This window comes from Amaranthus tricolor, chromosome 12 (assembly GCF_026212465.1).
Source record: "Amaranthus tricolor cultivar Red isolate AtriRed21 chromosome 12, ASM2621246v1, whole genome shotgun sequence".
NCBI lineage: Eukaryota > Viridiplantae > Streptophyta > Magnoliopsida > Caryophyllales > Amaranthaceae > Amaranthus > Amaranthus tricolor.
In genome coordinates, this window is record NC_080058.1 from 24,907,261 (window position 1) to 24,931,034 (window position 23,774).

Consider the following 23,774-nt stretch of genomic DNA (forward strand, 5'->3'; position numbering starts at 1 on the left):
ACCAAGTTATGCAACGCTCCAATACTTGCATTACCTGATTTTGACAAGTTGTTTGAAGTAGAATGTGATGCAAGTGGCGTAGGCATTGGTGCGGTTCTTGTTCAAGAAAGGCGTCCCATTTGTTATTTTAGTGAAAAGTTAAGTGGAGCTAAGTTGAATTATTCAAATTATGATCGTGAATTCTATGCCATTGTTAGAGCTTTGGATTATTGGTCTCATTACTTAAGGCCAAAGCCATTTGTTCTACATTCCGATCATGAAGCTTTGAAGTTCATTCATGGTCAACAAAAGCTCAACCATAGACATGCAAAGTGGGTGGAGTTCCTACAATCCTTCACTTTTAGTTCGAAGTACAAGGAAGGGAAGAAGAATGTGGTGGCGGATGCGTTGTCAAGGAGGAGTTACTTACTTGCTATGGTTCACACTCAAATATTAGGCTTTGAACACCTAAAGGCCTTATATGAAAGTGATGATGATTTTGCTACTGAATTTTCTAAGCCCACTAAAGGATACTTGGTTCATGATGGTTTCTTATTCAAGGGAAACAAGTTATGTATCCCTAAAAGTGGAGTGCGTGAGTTATTGGTGCGTGAAGTCCATGGAGGAGGTATTGCGGGTCATTTTGGAATTCATAAGACTATGGAGATACTTCAAGAACATTTCTATTGGCCACGAATGATCAAGGATGTAACACATGTGGTTGAAAGATGTTCTACTTGTCAAAAGTCCAAGAGTACCTTTCATAAGGGTCTCTACACTCCCTTGCCCGTTCCTAATGCTCCTTGGGAAGAGGTAAGTATGGACTTTATTGTGGGTCTTCCTAGGACTCAAAGAGGAAAAGATAGCATCATGGTGGTTGTTGATCGTTTTTCTAAAATGGCTCATTTCATTGCTTGTCACAAGACGGATGATGCATCTAAAGTTGCTGATTTGTACTTTCGAGAAATATTACGCCTACATGGAGTGCCAAGGACCATTGTTTCGGATAGGGACACTAAGTTCCTAAGTCATTTTTGGAGGACTCTTTGGAAGTTGGTAGGTACTAAACTTCTTTTTAGTACTTCTCATCATCCACAAACGGATGGTCAAACAGAGGTCACAAATCGCACTTTGGGATCCTTATTGCGTGGTCTAGTGAGTAGAACGCAAAAGGATTGGGATGTGAAGTTGGCTCATGCTGAGTTTGCCTACAATAGATCACCGTCATCTACTACTACTCGTGCTCCTTTTGAGGTGGTCTATGGGGTAAATCCTTTACTTCCTCTTGATCTTATTCCTTTGCCCAAGAAAGATCTAGTTCATGTTGATTCAAAGAAAAGATGGGAAGCTTTTCAAGAAACATGCGCTCAAGTCAAGAAAAAGATTGAAGCCATGAATACCGTTTACAAGGAAAGAGCTAATAAAAGAAGGAAACAGCCTACTTTTGCTCAAGGTGATTTGGTGTGGTTACATTTGCGCAAGGAACGTTTTCCTAACCTTAGGAAGAACAAGCTTATGCCTAGATCAGATGGTCCATTTCGTGTGGTTGAAAAGATTGGAGAAAGTGCTTACAAGCTTGAATTGCCAAGTGACTATGGTGGTGTTAGTGCAACTTTCAATGTGGGTGATTTGTCTCCATACCTTGAAGATGAGAGTTTGAGGGCAAACTTCTTTGAAGAGGGGGAGAATGATGAGAATTCAGTCCACAAAGTCCAAGATCATCAAGTTACGGTTCCTACAACACAAGCTACGGTCCATGCGTTACTTAGCCACGCAAATGTCAAGCAAATGGCTGCTAATTTCGTGGGATTCTCTTCAAAGAAATCCTTTATTACTTGCCTTAAATGGGAAGTTGAATAGATGAGAAGTTGAATAAATGGGAAGTTGAATACAAGCAGCAACCTGAATTCTAGCTTTAATGCTTAAATGGGAGTTTTTTTTATAGGAGAAATGCAAGAGTTTTTTAGGAGAATATGGACGGTTCAAAGTAGCTTAATTAGCCTTAATTTGCTGTTTAAATAGCTATTAATAAAGTGTCATTATTAGCCTTAAATGCTTAACGTTAAAAAGGCTTAATGCTAGCTTTAGTTTAATGCTTTGTTTTCTGATTTTTTGTAAGGGGGAAAGTTAAAAGGTTCCTTGAAGGGGAAGTTAAAAGGTTCCTTAAGGGAAGTTAAAAGGTTCCTTGAAGACTTGTAACACTTGCATTATTTTTAGTATAAAAGGAACTCATTGCCATGCATTTTAGGCAAGTGAGATTGAAAACAAAATTCTGATTTTCTTTGTGAATTTCTTTGTGCTTACTTTGTGTTGCACGCCCCTTTTATTCTTATTACTTAGTGTTTGAGAGTAAAAGCTTTGAGAGTTTAAAATACTTAGTGAATTTTTGCTGCTCAAAGAAACCATCCAATCTAGAATAAGTTTCTAAGTTGCGTGGGTGTTCTCTTGTTTCGTTCCTTGTTAAGCTTGTTTTTAAGCTAATTCATACACTCTAAAACGGTCCCATTACACTTCCACATCAGTTGGTATCAGAGCCAAATCGTGTTGAACGAGATTACACTAGTTAAAACGCAGTATGGGTGATAATCAGTCCAATGCCGAAATGTTAAAAGTAATCGTGGATCAACTTCATGTAATGCACGATGGAATGAAGAGGCATGAAACAAGAATGGATGCCATTGGAGAGACGTTGCTTAGAGTGGGTAGAAGGGTAGAGGAATTAGAGAATTCTACTCCCACCCATGGCGAGTCCCATTTTCGTAACAATCAAGAAGATAGAAGTTTCAAACTAGACCTTCCTGAATTTGATGGTTCTAGTGATCCGGAGGTTTTTTATGATTGGGTACGAAGATTAGAGAATATTTTTGAGTATAAAAATTATGATGATGATAAGAGTTGTAAAATGGCGACTCTTAAATTGACAAAACTTGCTGGGCTTTGGTATGATAACCTCAAAGCCAAGAGAAGGAGAGAAGGGAAAGAAAAGATTGCATCTTGGGAAAAACTCAAGAAGAAAATGGAGCAACGTTGGGTCCCACGTGAATATGTGCAGGATCAATATGTCAAATTAACTCGCCTAAATCAAGGTGAGCGTAATATTGATGAATATGTACGTGAGTTTGAGAAACTTAGCTTGGTGTGTGACATACAAGAGAAGGAACCACTCAAAATTGCGCGTTTCACAAAGGGGCTTTCTAAACCAATCTCTAATAAGGTGGATCTTCTACCTTATTCCACTTATGATGAGGTTGTGAAGGCTGCTAGGAAGGTTGAAGCACAAAACAAAGAGGAGAAGCCGAAGAATGCTCCAAGACCCCCTTTTAGAGCGTTCTCTTCCGCGGGAAAAGTTGATTCTTTTCCTAGCCCTTCTAAATCAACTGTTCCTACTAACCCTTCGAAAACTTATGGAGGAAAACCAGATTTCAAGCAAGATGCATCCAAAAGAACTTGTTACAAGTGTCATGAAAGAGGACATATTGCTAGTGAATGTCCAAAACGGAATACACTTACTATTCAAGAAGGAGAGTGGGGTTCCGAAGAAGAGGAAGAGGAGGAGGAATATGAGGAATATGGTGCTGAAGAAAATGACGCTCCATTGTGTGGTGTTGTGAGAAGACTTCTACATTCCGAACCTCTCAAAGATATGCAACAACGAGAGAACCTTTTTCATACTAGATGCAAGGTTCAAGACAAGGTTTTTGATGTGATTGTTGATGGAGGATCATGCACGGATGTGGCCTCAACTGAACTTGTAAGTAAGCTTAAATTACCTACACGAAATCATGCTAAACCTTACAAGTTAAATTGGCTGGATAATGACACCGGTTTAAAGGTTAAGAAACAAGCACTAGTTTCATTCACTATAGGAAATTTTTATGATGAACGTTGGTGTGACGTTTTACCTATGAGTGCGTGTCATATTTTGCTTGGTAGACCATGGCAATTTGATAGAAAAGCTATTCATGATGGTGTTTCTAATGTCTATACGGTCACTACCAAATTAGGAAAGAAGATTAGGTTGTTACCTTTGCCCCCTAAGGTTGAACCTATGGTGGAAAAGAAACCAAACTTCCTTATGTCTAGGAAGGAGTTTGAGGAAGAATGCGTGATAGAAGGAGGAGGGTTTCTGCTTATTGTAAAGCCCATTGTTGATGATGTTTCTCATGTGGCTAACTCTATTCCGTTGAGAAACTTGCTTAAAGAATTTGCAGATGTGTTTCCCGATGATTTGCCTAAAGGGTTGTCTCCATTTCGTGGTATTGAACATGCAATTGATTTGGTACCGGGAGCCTCATTACCAAACAAGGCAGCCTATAGATGCAATCCCGAGCAAGCTAAGGAGTTGCAAAGACAAGTTGAAGAACTCATGGAAAAGGGCTATGTGCGTGAAAGCCTTAGTCCATGTGCGGTGCCTGCCCTTTTGGTGCCAAAGAAAGAAGGAACTTGGAGGATGTGTATTGATAGTCGTGCCATCAACAACATAACTATTAAATATAGATTTCCCATGCCAAGGCTACAAGACATGCTTGATGAATTAAGTGGAGCCACAGTTTTTAGCAAAATTGACTTGCGAAGTAGTTATCATCAAATGAGAATTCGTGAAGGAGATGAATGGAAGACTGCTTTCAAGACAAAGCAAGGTCTATATGAATGGCTTGTCATGCCATTTGGACTTTGCAATGCTCCTAGTTCGTTCATGAGACTCATGAATGAGGTATTACGTCCCTTTCTAAATAAATTCATTGTTGTATATTTAGATGATATTCTAGTATATAGTAAAACTGAAAATGAGCATTTGATACATTTGAGAGTTTTACTTGAGGCATTGAGAGAGCATAAATTGTATGGAAAAATGGAAAAATGTACTTTCATGTGTAGTAGTATTTCTTTCCTAGGCTACATTGTTTCTAGTGAAGGAGTACAGGTTGATCCCGAGAAGGTGAAAGCTATCTCAACATGGAAGGTACCCAAAGATGTTCATGAGGTTAGAAGTTTTCATGGACTAGCTTCATTTTACCGAGTCTTCATCAAGAACTTTTCCACTCTTATGGCGCCTTTAACGGAGCTCTTGAAGAAAGGTGCATTTCAATGGAATGAAGCAGCCCACAAAGCCTTTGAAGACGTCAAAACCAAGTTATGCAACGCTCCAATACTTGCATTACCTGATTTTGACAAGTTGTTTGAAGTAGAATGTGATGCAAGTGGCGTAGGCATTGGTGCGGTTCTTGTTCAAGAAAGGCGTCCCATTTGTTATTTTAGTGAAAAGTTAAGTGGAGCTAAGTTGAATTATTCAAATTATGATCGTGAATTCTATGCCATTGTTAGAGCTTTGGATTATTGGTCTCATTACTTAAGGCCAAAGCCATTTGTTCTACATTCCGATCATGAAGCTTTGAAGTTCATTCATGGTCAACAAAAGCTCAACCATAGACATGCAAAGTGGGTGGAGTTCCTACAATCCTTCACTTTTAGTTCGAAGTACAAGGAAGGGAAGAAGAATGTGGTGGCGGATGCGTTGTCAAGGAGGAGTTACTTACTTGCTATGGTTCACACTCAAATATTAGGCTTTGAACACCTAAAGGCCTTATATGAAAGTGATGATGATTTTGCTACTGAATTTTCTAAGCCCACTAAAGGATACTTGGTTCATGATGGTTTCTTATTCAAGGGAAACAAGTTATGTATCCCTAAAAGTGGAGTGCGTGAGTTATTGGTGCGTGAAGTCCATGGAGGAGGTATTGCGGGTCATTTTGGAATTCATAAGACTATGGAGATACTTCAAGAACATTTCTATTGGCCACGAATGATCAAGGATGTAACACATGTGGTTGAAAGATGTTCTACTTGTCAAAAGTCCAAGAGTACCTTTCATAAGGGTCTCTACACTCCCTTGCCCGTTCCTAATGCTCCTTGGGAAGAGGTAAGTATGGACTTTATTGTGGGTCTTCCTAGGACTCAAAGAGGAAAAGATAGCATCATGGTGGTTGTTGATCGTTTTTCTAAAATGGCTCATTTCATTGCTTGTCACAAGACGGATGATGCATCTAAAGTTGCTGATTTGTACTTTCGAGAAATATTACGCCTACATGGAGTGCCAAGGACCATTGTTTCGGATAGGGACACTAAGTTCCTAAGTCATTTTTGGAGGACTCTTTGGAAGTTGGTAGGTACTAAACTTCTTTTTAGTACTTCTCATCATCCACAAACGGATGGTCAAACAGAGGTCACAAATCGCACTTTGGGATCCTTATTGCGTGGTCTAGTGAGTAGAACGCAAAAGGATTGGGATGTGAAGTTGGCTCATGCTGAGTTTGCCTACAATAGATCACCGTCATCTACTACTACTCGTGCTCCTTTTGAGGTGGTCTGTGGGGTAAATCCTTTACTTCCTCTTGATCTTATTCCTTTGCCCAAGAAAGATCTAGTTCATGTTGATTCAAAGAAAAGATGGGAAGCTTTTCAAGAAACATGCGCTCAAGTCAAGAAAAAGATTGAAGCCATGAATACCGTTTACAAGGAAAGAGCTAATAAAAGAAGGAAACAGCCTACTTTTGCTCAAGGTGATTTGGTGTGGTTACATTTGCGCAAGGAACGTTTTCCTAACCTTAGGAAGAACAAGCTTATGCCTAGATCAGATGGTCCATTTCGTGTGGTTGAAAAGATTGGAGAAAGTGCTTACAAGCTTGAATTGCCAAGTGACTATGGTGGTGTTAGTGCAACTTTCAATGTGGGTGATTTGTCTCCATACCTTGAAGATGAGAGTTTGAGGGCAAACTTCTTTGAAGAGGGGGAGAATGATGAGAATTCAGTCCACAAAGTCCAAGATCATCAAGTTACGGTTCCTACAACACAAGCTACGGTCCATGCGTTACTTAGCCACGCAAATGTCAAGCAAATGGCTGCTAATTTCGTGGGATTCTCTTCAAAGAAATCCTTTATTACTTGCCTTAAATGGGAAGTTGAATAGATGAGAAGTTGAATAAATGGGAAGTTGAATACAAGCAGCAACCTGAATTCTAGCTTTAATGCTTAAATGGGAGTTTTTTTTATAGGAGAAATGCAAGAGTTTTTTAGGAGAATATGGACGGTTCAAAGTAGCTTAATTAGCCTTAATTTGCTGTTTAAATAGCTATTAATAAAGTGTCATTATTAGCCTTAAATGCTTAACGTTAAAAAGGCTTAATGCTAGCTTTAGTTTAATGCTTTGTTTTCTGATTTTTTGTAAGGGGGAAAGTTAAAAGGTTCCTTGAAGGGGAAGTTAAAAGGTTCCTTGAGGGAAGTTAAAAGGTTCCTTGAAGACTTGTAACACTTGCATTATTTTTAGTATAAAAGGAACTCATTGCCATGCATTTTAGGCAAGTGAGATTGAAAACAAAATTCTGATTTTCTTTGTGAATTTCTTTGTGCTTACTTTGTGTTGCACGCCCCTTTTATTCTTATTACTTAGTGTTTGAGAGTAAAAGCTTTGAGAGTTTAAAATACTTAGTGAATTTTTGCTGCTCAAAGAAACCATCCAATCTAGAATAAGTTTCTAAGTTGCGTGGGTGTTCTCTTGTTTCGTTCCTTGTTAAGCTTGTTTTTAAGCTAATTCATACACTCTAAAACGGTCCCATTACACTTCCACATCAGTTGGTATCAGAGCCAAATCGTGTTGAACGAGATTACACTAGTTAAAACGCAGTATGGGTGATAATCAGTCCAATGCCGAAATGTTAAAAGTAATCGTGGATCAACTTCATGTAATGCACGATGGAATGAAGAGGCATGAAACAAGAATGGATGCCATTGGAGAGACGTTGCTTAGAGTGGGTAGAAGGGTAGAGGAATTAGAGAATTCTACTCCCACCCATGGCGAGTCCCATTTTCGTAACAATCAAGAAGATAGAAGTTTCAAACTAGACCTTCCTGAATTTGATGGTTCTAGTGATCCGGAGGTTTTTTATGATTGGGTACGAAGATTAGAGAATATTTTTGAGTATAAAAATTATGATGATGATAAGAGTTGTAAAATGGCGACTCTTAAATTGACAAAACTTGCTGGGCTTTGGTATGATAACCTCAAAGCCAAGAGAAGGAGAGAAGGGAAAGAAAAGATTGCATCTTGGGAAAAACTCAAGAAGAAAATGGAGCAACGTTGGGTCCCACGTGAATATGTGCAGGATCAATATGTCAAATTAACTCGCCTAAATCAAGGTGAGCGTAATATTGATGAATATGTACGTGAGTTTGAGAAACTTAGCTTGGTGTGTGACATACAAGAGAAGGAACCACTCAAAATTGCGTGTTTCACAAAGGGGCTTTCTAAACCAATATCTAATAAGGTGGATCTTCTACCTTATTCCACTTATGATGAGGTTGTGAAGGCTGCTAGGAAGGTTGAAGCACAAAACAAAGAGGAGAAGCCGAAGAATGCTCCAAGACCCCCTTTTAGAGCGTTCTCTTCCGTGGGAAAAGTTGATTCTTTTCCTAGCCCTTCTAAATCAACTGTTCCTACTAACCCTTCGAAAACTTATGGAGGAAAACCAGATTTCAAGCAAGATGCATCCAAAAGAACTTGTTACAAGTGTCATGAAAGAGGACATATTGCTAGTGAATGTCCAAAACGGAATACACTTACTATTCAAGAAGGAGAGTGGGGTTCCGAAGAAGAGGAAGAGGAGGAGGAATATGAGGAATATGGTGCTGAAGAAAATGACGCTCCATTGTGTGGTGTTGTGAGAAGACTTCTACATTCCGAACCTCTCAAAGATATGCAACAACGAGAGAACCTTTTTCATACTAGATGCAAGGTTCAAGACAAGGTTTTTGATGTGATTGTTGATGGAGGATCATGCACGGATGTGGCCTCAACTGAACTTGTAAGTAAGCTTAAATTACCTACACGAAATCATGCTAAACCTTACAAGTTAAATTGGCTGGATAATGACACCGGTTTAAAGGTTAAGAAACAAGCACTAGTTTCATTCACTATAGGAAATTTTTATGATGAACGTTGGTGTGACGTTTTACCTATGAGTGCGTGTCATATTTTGCTTGGTAGACCATGGCAATTTGATAGAAAAGCTATTCATGATGGTGTTTCTAATGTCTATACGGTCACTACCAAATTAGGAAAGAAGATTAGGTTGTTACCTTTGCCCCCTAAGGTTGAACCTATGGTGGAAAAGAAACCAAACTTCCTTATGTCTAGGAAGGAGTTTGAGGAAGAATGCGTGATAGAAGGAGGAGGGTTTCTGCTTATTGTAAAGCCCATTGTTGATGATGTTTCTCATGTGGCTAACTCTATTCCGTTGAGAAACTTGCTTAAAGAATTTGCAGATGTGTTTCCCGATGATTTGCCTAAAGGGTTGCCTCCATTTCGTGGTATTGAACATGCAATTGATTTGGTACCGGGAGCCTCATTACCAAACAAGGCAGCCTATAGATGCAATCCCGAGCAAGCTAAGGAGTTGCAAAGACAAGTTGAAGAACTCATGGAAAAGGGCTATGTGCGTGAAAGCCTTAGTCCATGTGCGGTGCCTGCCCTTTTGGTGCCAAAGAAAGAAGGAACTTGGAGGATGTGTATTGATAGTCGTGCCATCAACAACATAACTATTAAATATAGATTTCCCATGCCAAGGCTACAAGACATGCTTGATGAATTAAGTGGAGCCACAGTTTTTAGCAAAATTGACTTGCGAAGTAGTTATCATCAAATGAGAATTCGTGAAGGAGATGAATGGAAGACTGCTTTCAAGACAAAGCAAGGTCTATATGAATGGCTTGTCATGCCATTTGGACTTTGCAATGCTCCTAGTTCGTTCATGAGACTCATGAATGAGGTATTACGTCCCTTTCTAAATAAATTCATTGTTGTATATTTAGATGATATTCTAGTATATAGTAAAACTGAAAATGAGCATTTGATACATTTGAGAGTTTTACTTGAGGCATTGAGAGAGCATAAATTGTATGGAAAAATGGAAAAATGTACTTTCATGTGTAGTAGTATTTCTTTCCTAGGCTACATTGTTTCTAGTGAAGGAGTACAGGTTGATCCCGAGAAGGTGAAAGCTATCTCAACATGGAAGGTACCCAAAGATGTTCATGAGGTTAGAAGTTTTCATGGACTAGCTTCATTTTACCGAGTCTTCATCAAGAACTTTTCCACTCTTATGGCGCCTTTAACGGAGCTCTTGAAGAAAGGTGCATTTCAATGGAATGAAGCAGCCCACAAAGCCTTTGAAGACGTCAAAACCAAGTTATGCAACGCTCCAATACTTGCATTACCTGATTTTGACAAGTTGTTTGAAGTAGAATGTGATGCAAGTGGCGTAGGCATTGGTGCGGTTCTTGTTCAAGAAAGGCGTCCCATTTGTTATTTTAGTGAAAAGTTAAGTGGAGCTAAGTTGAATTATTCAAATTATGATCGTGAATTCTATGCCATTGTTAGAGCTTTGGATTATTGGTCTCATTACTTAAGGCCAAAGCCATTTGTTCTACATTCCGATCATGAAGCTTTGAAGTTCATTCATGGTCAACAAAAGCTCAACCATAGACATGCAAAGTGGGTGGAGTTCCTACAATCCTTCACTTTTAGTTCGAAGTACAAGGAAGGGAAGAAGAATGTGGTGGCGGATGCGTTGTCAAGGAGGAGTTACTTACTTGCTATGGTTCACACTCAAATATTAGGCTTTGAACACCTAAAGGCCTTATATGAAAGTGATGATGATTTTGCTACTGAATTTTCTAAGCCCACTAAAGGATACTTGGTTCATGATGGTTTCTTATTCAAGGGAAACAAGTTATGTATCCCTAAAAGTGGAGTGCGTGAGTTATTGGTGCGTGAAGTCCATGGAGGAGGTATTGCGGGTCATTTTGGAATTCATAAGACTATGGAGATACTTCAAGAACATTTCTATTGGCCACGAATGATCAAGGATGTAACACATGTGGTTGAAAGATGTTCTACTTGTCAAAAGTCCAAGAGTACCTTTCATAAGGGTCTCTACACTCCCTTGCCCGTTCCTAATGCTCCTTGGGAAGAGGTAAGTATGGACTTTATTGTGGGTCTTCCTAGGACTCAAAGAGGAAAAGATAGCATCATGGTGGTTGTTGATCGTTTTTCTAAAATGGCTCATTTCATTGCTTGTCACAAGACGGATGATGCATCTAAAGTTGCTGATTTGTACTTTCGAGAAATATTACGCCTACATGGAGTGCCAAGGACCATTGTTTCGGATAGGGACACTAAGTTCCTAAGTCATTTTTGGAGGACTCTTTGGAAGTTGGTAGGTACTAAACTTCTTTTTAGTACTTCTCATCATCCACAAACGGATGGTCAAACAGAGGTCACAAATCGCACTTTGGGATCCTTATTGCGTGGTCTAGTGAGTAGAACGCAAAAGGATTGGGATGTGAAGTTGGCTCATGCTGAGTTTGCCTACAATAGATCACCGTCATCTACTACTACTCGTGCTCCTTTTGAGGTGGTCTATGGGGTAAATCCTTTACTTCCTCTTGATCTTATTCCTTTGCCCAAGAAAGATCTAGTTCATGTTGATTCAAAGAAAAGATGGGAAGCTTTTCAAGAAACATGCGCTCAAGTCAAGAAAAAGATTGAAGCCATGAATACCGTTTACAAGGAAAGAGCTAATAAAAGAAGGAAACAGCCTACTTTTGCTCAAGGTGATTTGGTGTGGTTACATTTGCGCAAGGAACGTTTTCCTAACCTTAGGAAGAACAAGCTTATGCCTAGATCAGATGGTCCATTTCGTGTGGTTGAAAAGATTGGAGAAAGTGCTTACAAGCTTGAATTGCCAAGTGACTATGGTGGTGTTAGTGCAACTTTCAATGTGGGTGATTTGTCTCCATACCTTGAAGATGAGAGTTTGAGGGCAAACTTCTTTGAAGAGGGGGAGAATGATGAGAATTCAGTCCACAAAGTCCAAGATCATCAAGTTACGGTTCCTACAACACAAGCTACGGTCCATGCGTTACTTAGCCACGCAAATGTCAAGCAAATGGCTGCTAATTTCGTGGGATTCTCTTCAAAGAAATCCTTTATTACTTGCCTTAAATGGGAAGTTGAATAGATGAGAAGTTGAATAAATGGGAAGTTGAATACAAGCAGCAACCTGAATTCTAGCTTTAATGCTTAAATGGGAGTTTTTTTTATAGGAGAAATGCAAGAGTTTTTTAGGAGAATATGGACGGTTCAAAGTAGCTTAATTAGCCTTAATTTGCTGTTTAAATAGCTATTAATAAAGTGTCATTATTAGCCTTAAATGCTTAACGTTAAAAAGGCTTAATGCTAGCTTTAGTTTAATGCTTTGTTTTCTGATTTTTTGTAAGGGGGAAAGTTAAAAGGTTCCTTGAAGGGGAAGTTAAAAGGTTCCTTGAGGGAAGTTAAAAGGTTCCTTGAAGACTTGTAACACTTGCATTATTTTTAGTATAAAAGGAACTCATTGCCATGCATTTTAGGCAAGTGAGATTGAAAACAAAATTCTGATTTTCTTTGTGAATTTCTTTGTGCTTACTTTGTGTTGCACGCCCCTTTTATTCTTATTACTTAGTGTTTGAGAGTAAAAGCTTTGAGAGTTTAAAATACTTAGTGAATTTTTGCTGCTCAAAGAAACCATCCAATCTAGAATAAGTTTCTAAGTTGCGTGGGTGTTCTCTTGTTTCGTTCCTTGTTAAGCTTGTTTTTAAGCTAATTCATACACTCTAAAACGGTCCCATTACACTTCCACATCAGTTGGTATCAGAGCCAAATCGTGTTGAACGAGATTACACTAGTTAAAACGCAGTATGGGTGATAATCAGTCCAATGCCGAAATGTTAAAAGTAATCGTGGATCAACTTCATGTAATGCACGATGGAATGAAGAGGCATGAAACAAGAATGGATGCCATTGGAGAGACGTTGCTTAGAGTGGGTAGAAGGGTAGAGGAATTAGAGAATTCTACTCCCACCCATGGCGAGTCCCATTTTCGTAACAATCAAGAAGATAGAAGTTTCAAACTAGACCTTCCTGAATTTGATGGTTCTAGTGATCCGGAGGTTTTTTATGATTGGGTACGAAGATTAGAGAATATTTTTGAGTATAAAAATTATGATGATGATAAGAGTTGTAAAATGGCGACTCTTAAATTGACAAAACTTGCTGGGCTTTGGTATGATAACCTCAAAGCCAAGAGAAGGAGAGAAGGGAAAGAAAAGATTGCATCTTGGGAAAAACTCAAGAAGAAAATGGAGCAACGTTGGGTCCCACGTGAATATGTGCAGGATCAATATGTCAAATTAACTCGCCTAAATCAAGGTGAGCGTAATATTGATGAATATGTACGTGAGTTTGAGAAACTTAGCTTGGTGTGTGACATACAAGAGAAGGAACCACTCAAAATTGCGCGTTTCACAAAGGGGCTTTCTAAACCAATCTCTAATAAGGTGGATCTTCTACCTTATTCCACTTATGATGAGGTTGTGAAGGCTGCTAGGAAGGTTGAAGCACAAAACAAAGAGGAGAAGCCGAAGAATGCTCCAAGACCCCCTTTTAGAGCGTTCTCTTCCGCGGGAAAAGTTGATTCTTTTCCTAGCCCTTCTAAATCAACTGTTCCTACTAACCCTTCGAAAACTTATGGAGGAAAACCAGATTTCAAGCAAGATGCATCCAAAAGAACTTGTTACAAGTGTCATGAAAGAGGACATATTGCTAGTGAATGTCCAAAACGGAATACACTTACTATTCAAGAAGGAGAGTGGGGTTCCGAAGAAGAGGAAGAGGAGGAGGAATATGAGGAATATGGTGCTGAAGAAAATGACGCTCCATTGTGTGGTGTTGTGAGAAGACTTCTACATTCCGAACCTCTCAAAGATATGCAACAACGAGAGAACCTTTTTCATACTAGATGCAAGGTTCAAGACAAAGTTTTTGATGTGATTGTTGATGGAGGATCATGCACGGATGTGGCCTCAACTGAACTTGTAAGTAAGCTTAAATTACCTACACGAAATCATGCTAAACCTTACAAGTTAAATTGGCTGGATAATGACACCGGTTTAAAGGTTAAGAAACAAGCACTAGTTTCATTCACTATAGGAAATTTTTATGATGAACGTTGGTGTGACGTTTTACCTATGAGTGCGTGTCATATTTTGCTTGGTAGACCATGGCAATTTGATAGAAAAGCTATTCATGATGGTGTTTCTAATGTCTATACGGTCACTACCAAATTAGGAAAGAAGATTAGGTTGTTACCTTTGCCCCCTAAGGTTGAACCTATGGTGGAAAAGAAACCAAACTTCCTTATGTCTAGGAAGGAGTTTGAGGAAGAATGCGTGATAGAAGGAGGAGGGTTTCTGCTTATTGTAAAGCCCATTGTTGATGATGTTTCTCATGTGGCTAACTCTATTCCGTTGAGAAACTTGCTTAAAGAATTTGCAGATGTGTTTCCCGATGATTTGCCTAAAGGGTTGCCTCCATTTCGTGGTATTGAACATGCAATTGATTTGGTACCGGGAGCCTCATTACCAAACAAGGCAGCCTATAGATGCAATCCCGAGCAAGCTAAGGAGTTGCAAAGACAAGTTGAAGAACTCATGGAAAAGGGCTATGTGCGTGAAAGCCTTAGTCCATGTGCGGTGCCTGCCCTTTTGGTGCCAAAGAAAGAAGGAACTTGGAGGATGTGTATTGATAGTCGTGCCATCAACAACATAACTATTAAATATAGATTTCCCATGCCAAGGCTACAAGACATGCTTGATGAATTAAGTGGAGCCACAGTTTTTAGCAAAATTGACTTGCGAAGTAGTTATCATCAAATGAGAATTCGTGAAGGAGATGAATGGAAGACTGCTTTCAAGACAAAGCAAGGTCTATATGAATGGCTTGTCATGCCATTTGGACTTTGCAATGCTCCTAGTTCGTTCATGAGACTCATGAATGAGGTATTACGTCCCTTTCTAAATAAATTCATTGTTGTATATTTAGATGATATTCTAGTATATAGTAAAACTGAAAATGAGCATTTGATACATTTGAGAGTTTTACTTGAGGCATTGAGAGAGCATAAATTGTATGGAAAAATGGAAAAATGTACTTTCATGTGTAGTAGTATTTCTTTCCTAGGCTACATTGTTTCTAGTGAAGGAGTACAGGTTGATCCCGAGAAGGTGAAAGCTATCTCAACATGGAAGGTACCCAAAGATGTTCATGAGGTTAGAAGTTTTCATGGACTAGCTTCATTTTACCGAGTCTTCATCAAGAACTTTTCCACTCTTATGGCGCCTTTAACGGAGCTCTTGAAGAAAGGTGCATTTCAATGGAATGAAGCAGCCCACAAAGCCTTTGAAGACGTCAAAACCAAGTTATGCAACGCTCCAATACTTGCATTACCTGATTTTGACAAGTTGTTTGAAGTAGAATGTGATGCAAGTGGCGTAGGCATTGGTGCGGTTCTTGTTCAAGAAAGGCGTCCCATTTGTTATTTTAGTGAAAAGTTAAGTGGAGCTAAGTTGAATTATTCAAATTATGATCGTGAATTCTATGCCATTGTTAGAGCTTTGGATTATTGGTCTCATTACTTAAGGCCAAAGCCATTTGTTCTACATTCCGATCATGAAGCTTTGAAGTTCATTCATGGTCAACAAAAGCTCAACCATAGACATGCAAAGTGGGTGGAGTTCCTACAATCCTTCACTTTTAGTTCGAAGTACAAGGAAGGGAAGAAGAATGTGGTGGCGGATGCGTTGTCAAGGAGGAGTTACTTACTTGCTATGGTTCACACTCAAATATTAGGCTTTGAACACCTAAAGGCCTTATATGAAAGTGATGATGATTTTGCTACTGAATTTTCTAAGCCCACTAAAGGATACTTGGTTCATGATGGTTTCTTATTCAAGGGAAACAAGTTATGTATCCCTAAAAGTGGAGTGCGTGAGTTATTGGTGCGTGAAGTCCATGGAGGAGGTATTGCGGGTCATTTTGGAATTCATAAGACTATGGAGATACTTCAAGAACATTTCTATTGGCCACGAATGATCAAGGATGTAACACATGTGGTTGAAAGATGTTCTACTTGTCAAAAGTCCAAGAGTACCTTTCATAAGGGTCTCTACACTCCCTTGCCCGTTCCTAATGCTCCTTGGGAAGAGGTAAGTATGGACTTTATTGTGGGTCTTCCTAGGACTCAAAGAGGAAAAGATAGCATCATGGTGGTTGTTGATCGTTTTTCTAAAATGGCTCATTTCATTGCTTGTCACAAGACGGATGATGCATCTAAAGTTGCTGATTTGTACTTTCGAGAAATATTACGCCTACATGGAGTGCCAAGGACCATTGTTTCGGATAGGGACACTAAGTTCCTAAGTCATTTTTGGAGGACTCTTTGGAAGTTGGTAGGTACTAAACTTCTTTTTAGTACTTCTCATCATCCACAAACGGATGGTCAAACAGAGGTCACAAATCGCACTTTGGGATCCTTATTGCGTGGTCTAGTGAGTAGAACGCAAAAGGATTGGGATGTGAAGTTGGCTCATGCTGAGTTTGCCTACAATAGATCACCGTCATCTACTACTACTCGTGCTCCTTTTGAGGTGGTCTATGGGGTAAATCCTTTACTTCCTCTTGATCTTATTCCTTTGCCCAAGAAAGATCTAGTTCATGTTGATTCAAAGAAAAGATGGGAAGCTTTTCAAGAAACATGCGCTCAAGTCAAGAAAAAGATTGAAGCCATGAATACCGTTTACAAGGAAAGAGCTAATAAAAGAAGGAAACAGCCTACTTTTGCTCAAGGTGATTTGGTGTGGTTACATTTGCGCAAGGAACGTTTTCCTAACCTTAGGAAGAACAAGCTTATGCCTAGATCAGATGGTCCATTTCGTGTGGTTGAAAAGATTGGAGAAAGTGCTTACAAGCTTGAATTGCCAAGTGACTATGGTGGTGTTAGTGCAACTTTCAATGTGGGTGATTTGTCTCCATACCTTGAAGATGAGAGTTTGAGGGCAAACTTCTTTGAAGAGGGGGAGAATGATGAGAATTCAGTCCACAAAGTCCAAGATCATCAAGTTACGGTTCCTACAACACAAGCTACGGTCCATGCGTTACTTAGCCACGCAAATGTCAAGCAAATGGCTGCTAATTTCGTGGGATTCTCTTCAAAGAAATCCTTTATTACTTGCCTTAAATGGGAAGTTGAATAGATGAGAAGTTGAATAAATGGGAAGTTGAATACAAGCAGCAACCTGAATTCTAGCTTTAATGCTTAAGTGGGAGTTTTTTTTATAGGAGAAATGCAAGAGTTTTTTAGGAGAATATGGACGGTTCAAAGTAGCTTAATTAGCCTTAATTTGCTGTTTAAATAGCTATTAATAAAGTGTCATTATTAGCCTTAAATGCTTAACGTTAAAAAGGCTTAATGCTAGCTTTAGTTTAATGCTTTGTTTTCTGATTTTTTGTAAGGGGGAAAGTTAAAAGGTTCCTTGAAGGGGAAGTTAAAAGGTTCCTTGAGGGAAGTTAAAAGGTTCCTTGAAGACTTGTAACACTTGCATTATTTTTAGTATAAAAGGAACTCATTGCCATGCATTTTAGGCAAGTGAGATTGAAAACAAAATTCTGATTTTCTTTGTGAATTTCTTTGTGCTTACTTTGTGTTGCACGCCCCTTTTATTCTTATTACTTAGTGTTTGAGAGTAAAAGCTTTGAGAGTTTAAAATACTTAGTGAATTTTTGCTGCTCAAAGAAACCATCCAATCTAGAATAAGTTTCTAAGTTGCGTGGGTGTTCTCTTGTTTCGTTCCTTGTTAAGCTTGTTTTTAAGCTAATTCATACACTCTAAAACGGTCCCATTACACTTCCACATCAGTTGGTATCAGAGCCAAATCGTGTTGAACGAGATTACACTAGTTAAAACGCAGTATGGGTGATAATCAGTCCAATGCCGAAATGTTAAAAGTAATCGTGGATCAACTTCATGTAATGCACGATGGAATGAAGAGGCATGAAACAAGAATGGATGCCATTGGAGAGACGTTGCTTAGAGTGGGTAGAAGGGTAGAGGAATTAGAGAATTCTACTCCCACCCATGGCGAGTCCCATTTTCGTAACAATCAAGAAGATAGAAGTTTCAAACTAGACCTTCCTGAATTTGATGGTTCTAGTGATCCGGAGGTTTTTTATGATTGGGTACGAAGATTAGAGAATATTTTTGAGTATAAAAATTATGATGATGATAAGAGTTGTAAAATGGCGACTCTTAAATTGACAAAACTTGCTGGGCTTTGGTATGATAACCTCAAAGCCAAGAGAAGGAGAGAAGGGAAAGAAAAGATTGCATCTTGGGAAAAACTCAAGAAGAAAATGGAGCAACGTTGGGTCCCACGTGAATATGTGCAGGATCAATATGTCAAATTAACTCGCCTAAATCAAGGTGAGCGTAATATTGATGAATATGTACGTGAGTTTGAGAAACTTAGCTTGGTGTGTGACATACAAGAGAAGGAACCACTCAAAATTGCGCGTTTCACAAAGGGGCTTTCTAAACCAATCTCTAATAAGGTGGATCTTCTACCTTATTCCACTTATGATGAGGTTGTGAAGGCTGCTAGGAAGGTTGAAGCACAAAACAAAGAGGAGAAGCCGAAGAATGCTCCAAGACCCCCTTTTAGAGCGTTCTCTTCCGCGGGAAAAGTTGATTCTTTTCCTAGCCCTTCTAAATCAACTGTTCCTACTAACCCTTCGAAAACTTATGGAGGAAAACCAGATTTCAAGCAAGATGCATCCAAAAGAACTTGTTACAAGTGTCATGAAAGAGGACATATTGCTAGTGAATGTCCAAAACGGAATACACTTACTATTCAAGAAGGAGAGTGGGGTTCCGAAGAAGAGGAAGAGGAGGAGGAATATGAGGAATATGGTGCTGAAGAAAATGACGCTCCATTGTGTGGTGTTGTGAGAAGACTTCTACATTCCGAACCTCTCAAAGATATGCAACAACGAGAGAACCTTTTTCATACTAGATGCAAGGTTCAAGACAAAGTTTTTGATGTGATTGTTGATGGAGGATCATGCACGGATGTGGCCTCAACTGAACTTGTAAGTAAGCTTAAATTACCTACACGAAATCATGCTAAACCTTACAAGTTAAATTGGCTGGATAATGACACCGGTTTAAAGGTTAAGAAACAAGCACTAGTTTCATTCACTATAGGAAATTTTTATGATGAACGTTGGTGTGACGTTTTACCTATGAGTGCGTGTCATATTTTGCTTGGTAGACCATGGCAATTTGATAGAAAAGCTATTCATGATGGTGTTTCTAATGTCTATACGGTCACTACCAAATTAGGAAAGAAGATTAGGTTGTTACCTTTGCCCCCTAAGGTTGAACCTATGGTGGAAAAGAAACCAAACTTCCTTATGTCTAGGAAGGAGTTTGAGGAAGAATGCGTGATAGAAGGAGGAGGGTTTCTGCTTATTGTAAAGCCCATTGTTGATGATGTTTCTCATGTGGCTAACTCTATTCCGTTGAGAAACTTGCTTAAAGAATTTGCAGATGTGTTTCCCGATGATTTGCCTAAAGGGTTGCCTCCATTTCGTGGTATTGAACATGCAATTGATTTGGTACCGGGAGCCTCATTACCAAACAAGGCAGCCTATAGATGCAATCCCGAGCAAGCTAAGGAGTTGCAAAGACAAGTTGAAGAACTCATGGAAAAGGGCTATGTGCGTGAAAGCCTTAGTCCATGTGCGGTGCCTGCCCTTTTGGTGCCAAAGAAAGAAGGAACTTGGAGGATGTGTATTGATAGTCGTGCCATCAACAACATAACTATTAAATATAGATTTCCCATGCCAAGGCTACAAGACATGCTTGATGAATTAAGTGGAGCCACAGTTTTTAGCAAAATTGACTTGCGAAGTAGTTATCATCAAATGAGAATTCGTGAAGGAGATGAATGGAAGACTGCTTTCAAGACAAAGCAAGGTCTATATGAATGGCTTGTCATGCCATTTGGACTTTGCAATGCTCCTAGTTCGTTCATGAGACTCATGAATGAGGTATTACGTCCCTTTCTAAATAAATTCATTGTTGTATATTTAGATGATATTCTAGTATATAGTAAAACTGAAAATGAGCATTTGATACATTTGAGAGTTTTACTTGAGGCATTGAGAGAGCATAAATTGTATGGAAAAATGGAAAAATGTACTTTCATGTGTAGTAGTATTTCTTTCCTAGGCTACATTGTTTCTAGTGAAGGAGTACAGGTTGATCCCGAGAAGGTGAAAGCTATCTCAACATGGAAGGTACCCAAAGATGTTCATGAGGTTAGAAGTTTTCATGGACTAGCTTCATTTTACCGAGTCTTCATCAAGAACTTTTCCACTCTTATGGCGCCTTTAACGGAGCTCTTGAAGAAAGGTGCATTTCAATGGAATGAAGCAGCCCACAAAGCCTTTGAAGACGTCAAAACCAAGTTATGCAACGCTCCAATACTTGCATTACCTGATTTTGACAAGTTGTTTGAAGTAGAATGTGATGCAAGTGGCGTAGGCATTGGTGCGGTTCTTGTTCAAGAAAGGCGTCCCATTTGTTATTTTAGTGAAAAGTTAAGTGGAGCTAAGTTGAATTATTCAAATTATGATCGTGAATTCTATGCCATTGTTAGAGCTTTGGATTATTGGTCTCATTACTTAAGGCCAAAGCCATTTGTTCTACATTCCGATCATGAAGCTTTGAAGTTCATTCATGGTCAACAAAAGCTCAACCATAGACATGCAAAGTGGGTGGAGTTCCTACAATCCTTCACTTTTAGTTCGAAGTACAAGGAAGGGAAGAAGAATGTGGTGGCGGATGCGTTGTCAAGGAGGAGTTACTTACTTGCTATGGTTCACACTCAAATATTAGGCTTTGAACACCTAAAGGCCTTATATGAAAGTGATGATGATTTTGCTACTGAATTTTCTAAGCCCACTAAAGGATACTTGGTTCATGATGGTTTCTTATTCAAGGGAAACAAGTTATGTATCCCTAAAAGTGGAGTGCGTGAGTTATTGGTGCGTGAAGTCCATGGAGGAGGTATTGCGGGTCATTTTGGAATTCATAAGACTATGGAGATACTTCAAGAACATTTCTATTGGCCACGAATGATCAAGGATGTAACACATGTGGTTGAAAGATGTTCTACTTGTCAAAAGTCCAAGAGTACCTTTCATAAGGGTCTCTACACTCCCTTGCCCGTTCCTAATGCTCCTTGGGAAGAGGTAAGTATGGACTTTATTGTGGGTCTTCCTAGGACTCAAAGAGGAAAAGATAGCATCATGGTGGTTGTTGATCGTTTTTCTAAAATGGCTCATTTCATTGCTTGTCACAAGACGGATGATGCATCTAAAGTTGCTGATTTGTACTTTCGAGAAATATTACGCCTACATGGAGTGCCAAGGACCATTGTTTCGGATAGGGACACTAAGTTCCTAAGTCATTTTTGGAGGACTCTTTGGAAGTTGGTAGGTACTAAACTTCTTTTTAGTACTTCTCATCATCCACAAACGGATGGTCAAACAGAGGTCACAAATCGCACTTTGGGATCCTTATTGCGTGGTCTAGTGAGTAGAACGCAAAAGGATTGGGATGTGAAGTTGGCTCATGCTGAGTTTGCCTACAATAGATCACCGTCATCTACTACTACTCGTGCTCCTTTTGAGGTGGTCTATGGGGTAAATCCTTTACTTCCTCTTGATCTTATTCCTTTGCCCAAGAAAGATCTAGTTCATGTTGATTCAAAGAAAAGATGGGAAGCTTTTCAAGAAACATGCGCTCAAGTCAAGAAAAAGATTGAAGCCATGAATACCGTTTACAAGGAAAGAGCTAATAAAAGAAGGAAACAGCCTACTTTTGCTCAAGGTGATTTGGTGTGGTTACATTTGCGCAAGGAACGTTTTCCTAACCTTAGGAAGAACAAGCTTATGCCTAGATCAGATGGTCCATTTCGTGTGGTTGAAAAGATTGGAGAAAGTGCTTACAAGCTTGAATTGCCAAGTGACTATGGTGGTGTTAGTGCAACTTTCAATGTGGGTGATTTGTCTCCATACCTTGAAGATGAGAGTTTGAGGGCAAACTTCTTTGAAGAGGGGGAGAATGATGAGAATTCAGTCCACAAAGTCCAAGATCATCAAGTTACGGTTCCTACAACACAAGCTACGGTCCATGCGTTACTTAGCCACGCAAATGTCAAGCAAATGGCTGCTAATTTCGTGGGATTCTCTTCAAAGAAATCCTTTATTACTTGCCTTAAATGGGAAGTTGAATAGATGAGAAGTTGAATAAATGGGAAGTTGAATACAAGCAGCAACCTGAATTCTAGCTTTAATGCTTAAATGGGAGTTTTTTTTATAGGAGAAATGCAAGAGTTTTTTAGGAGAATATGGACGGTTCAAAGTAGCTTAATTAGCCTTAATTTGCTGTTTAAATAGCTATTAATAAAGTGTCATTATTAGCCTTAAATGCTTAACGTTAAAAAGGCTTAATGCTAGCTTTAGTTTAATGCTTTGTTTTCTGATTTTTTGTAAGGGGGAAAGTTAAAAGGTTCCTTGAAGGGGAAGTTAAAAGGTTCCTTGAGGGAAGTTAAAAGGTTCCTTGAAGACTTGTAACACTTGCATTATTTTTAGTATAAAAGGAACTCATTGCCATGCATTTTAGGCAAGTGAGATTGAAAACAAAATTCTGATTTTCTTTGTGAATTTCTTTGTGCTTACTTTGTGTTGCACGCCCCTTTTATTCTTATTACTTAGTGTTTGAGAGTAAAAGCTTTGAGAGTTTAAAATACTTAGTGAATTTTTGCTGCTCAAAGAAACCATCCAATCTAGAATAAGTTTCTAAGTTGCGTGGGTGTTCTCTTGTTTCGTTCCTTGTTAAGCTTGTTTTTAAGCTAATTCATACACTCTAAAACGGTCCCATTACACTTCCACATCAGTTGGTATCAGAGCCAAATCGTGTTGAACGAGATTACACTAGTTAAAACGCAGTATGGGTGATAATCAGTCCAATGCCGAAATGTTAAAAGTAATCGTGGATCAACTTCATGTAATGCACGATGGAATGAAGAGGCATGAAACAAGAATGGATGCCATTGGAGAGACGTTGCTTAGAGTGGGTAGAAGGGTAGAGGAATTAGAGAATTCTACTCCCACCCATGGCGAGTCCCATTTTCGTAACAATCAAGAAGATAGAAGTTTCAAACTAGACCTTCCTGAATTTGATGGTTCTAGTGATCCGGAGGTTTTTTATGATTGGGTACGAAGATTAGAGAATATTTTTGAGTATAAAAATTATGATGATGATAAGAGTTGTAAAATGGCGACTCTTAAATTGACAAAACTTGCTGGGCTTTGGTATGATAACCTCAAAGCCAAGAGAAGGAGAGAAGGGAAAGAAAAGATTGCATCTTGGGAAAAACTCAAGAAGAAAATGGAGCAACGTTGGGTCCCACGTGAATATGTGCAGGATCAATATGTCAAATTAACTCGCCTAAATCAAGGTGAGCGTAATATTGATGAATATGTACGTGAGTTTGAGAAACTTAGCTTGGTGTGTGACATACAAGAGAAGGAACCACTCAAAATTGCGCGTTTCACAAAGGGGCTTTCTAAACCAATCTCTAATAAGGTGGATCTTCTACCTTATTCCACTTATGATGAGGTTGTGAAGGCTGCTAGGAAGGTTGAAGCACAAAACAAAGAGGAGAAGCCGAAGAATGCTCCAAGACCCCCTTTTAGAGCGTTCTCTTCCGCGGGAAAAGTTGATTCTTTTCCTAGCCCT

The 23,774-nt window shown here is 39.1% G+C and overlaps 3 protein-coding genes across 3 annotated transcripts; all 3 read left to right on the forward strand.

Annotated features, from left to right (window-relative positions):
* Positions 1-2,647: 2,647 nt before the first annotated feature.
* LOC130828728 (uncharacterized) lies at positions 2,648-4,874 on the forward strand. Its single transcript, XM_057694689.1, has 3 exons — positions 2,648-2,821; positions 3,032-4,766; positions 4,861-4,874. Exons 1-3 carry the CDS (start codon positions 2,648-2,650, stop codon positions 4,872-4,874), a joined length of 1,923 nt encoding a protein of 640 aa, XP_057550672.1.
* A 2,787-nt stretch (positions 4,875-7,661) lies between these two features.
* Positions 7,662-9,981, forward strand: LOC130828729 (uncharacterized). Its single transcript, XM_057694691.1, has 3 exons — positions 7,662-7,928; positions 8,139-9,873; positions 9,968-9,981. The coding sequence occupies exons 1-3, from the start codon at positions 7,662-7,664 to the stop codon at positions 9,979-9,981; spliced, it is 2,016 nt and encodes a 671-aa protein (XP_057550674.1).
* A 2,880-nt stretch (positions 9,982-12,861) lies between these two features.
* LOC130828730 (uncharacterized) lies at positions 12,862-15,088 on the forward strand. Its single transcript, XM_057694692.1, has 3 exons — positions 12,862-13,035; positions 13,246-14,980; positions 15,075-15,088. Exons 1-3 carry the CDS (start codon positions 12,862-12,864, stop codon positions 15,086-15,088), a joined length of 1,923 nt encoding a protein of 640 aa, XP_057550675.1.
* The last annotated feature ends 8,686 nt before the right edge of the window (positions 15,089-23,774 follow it).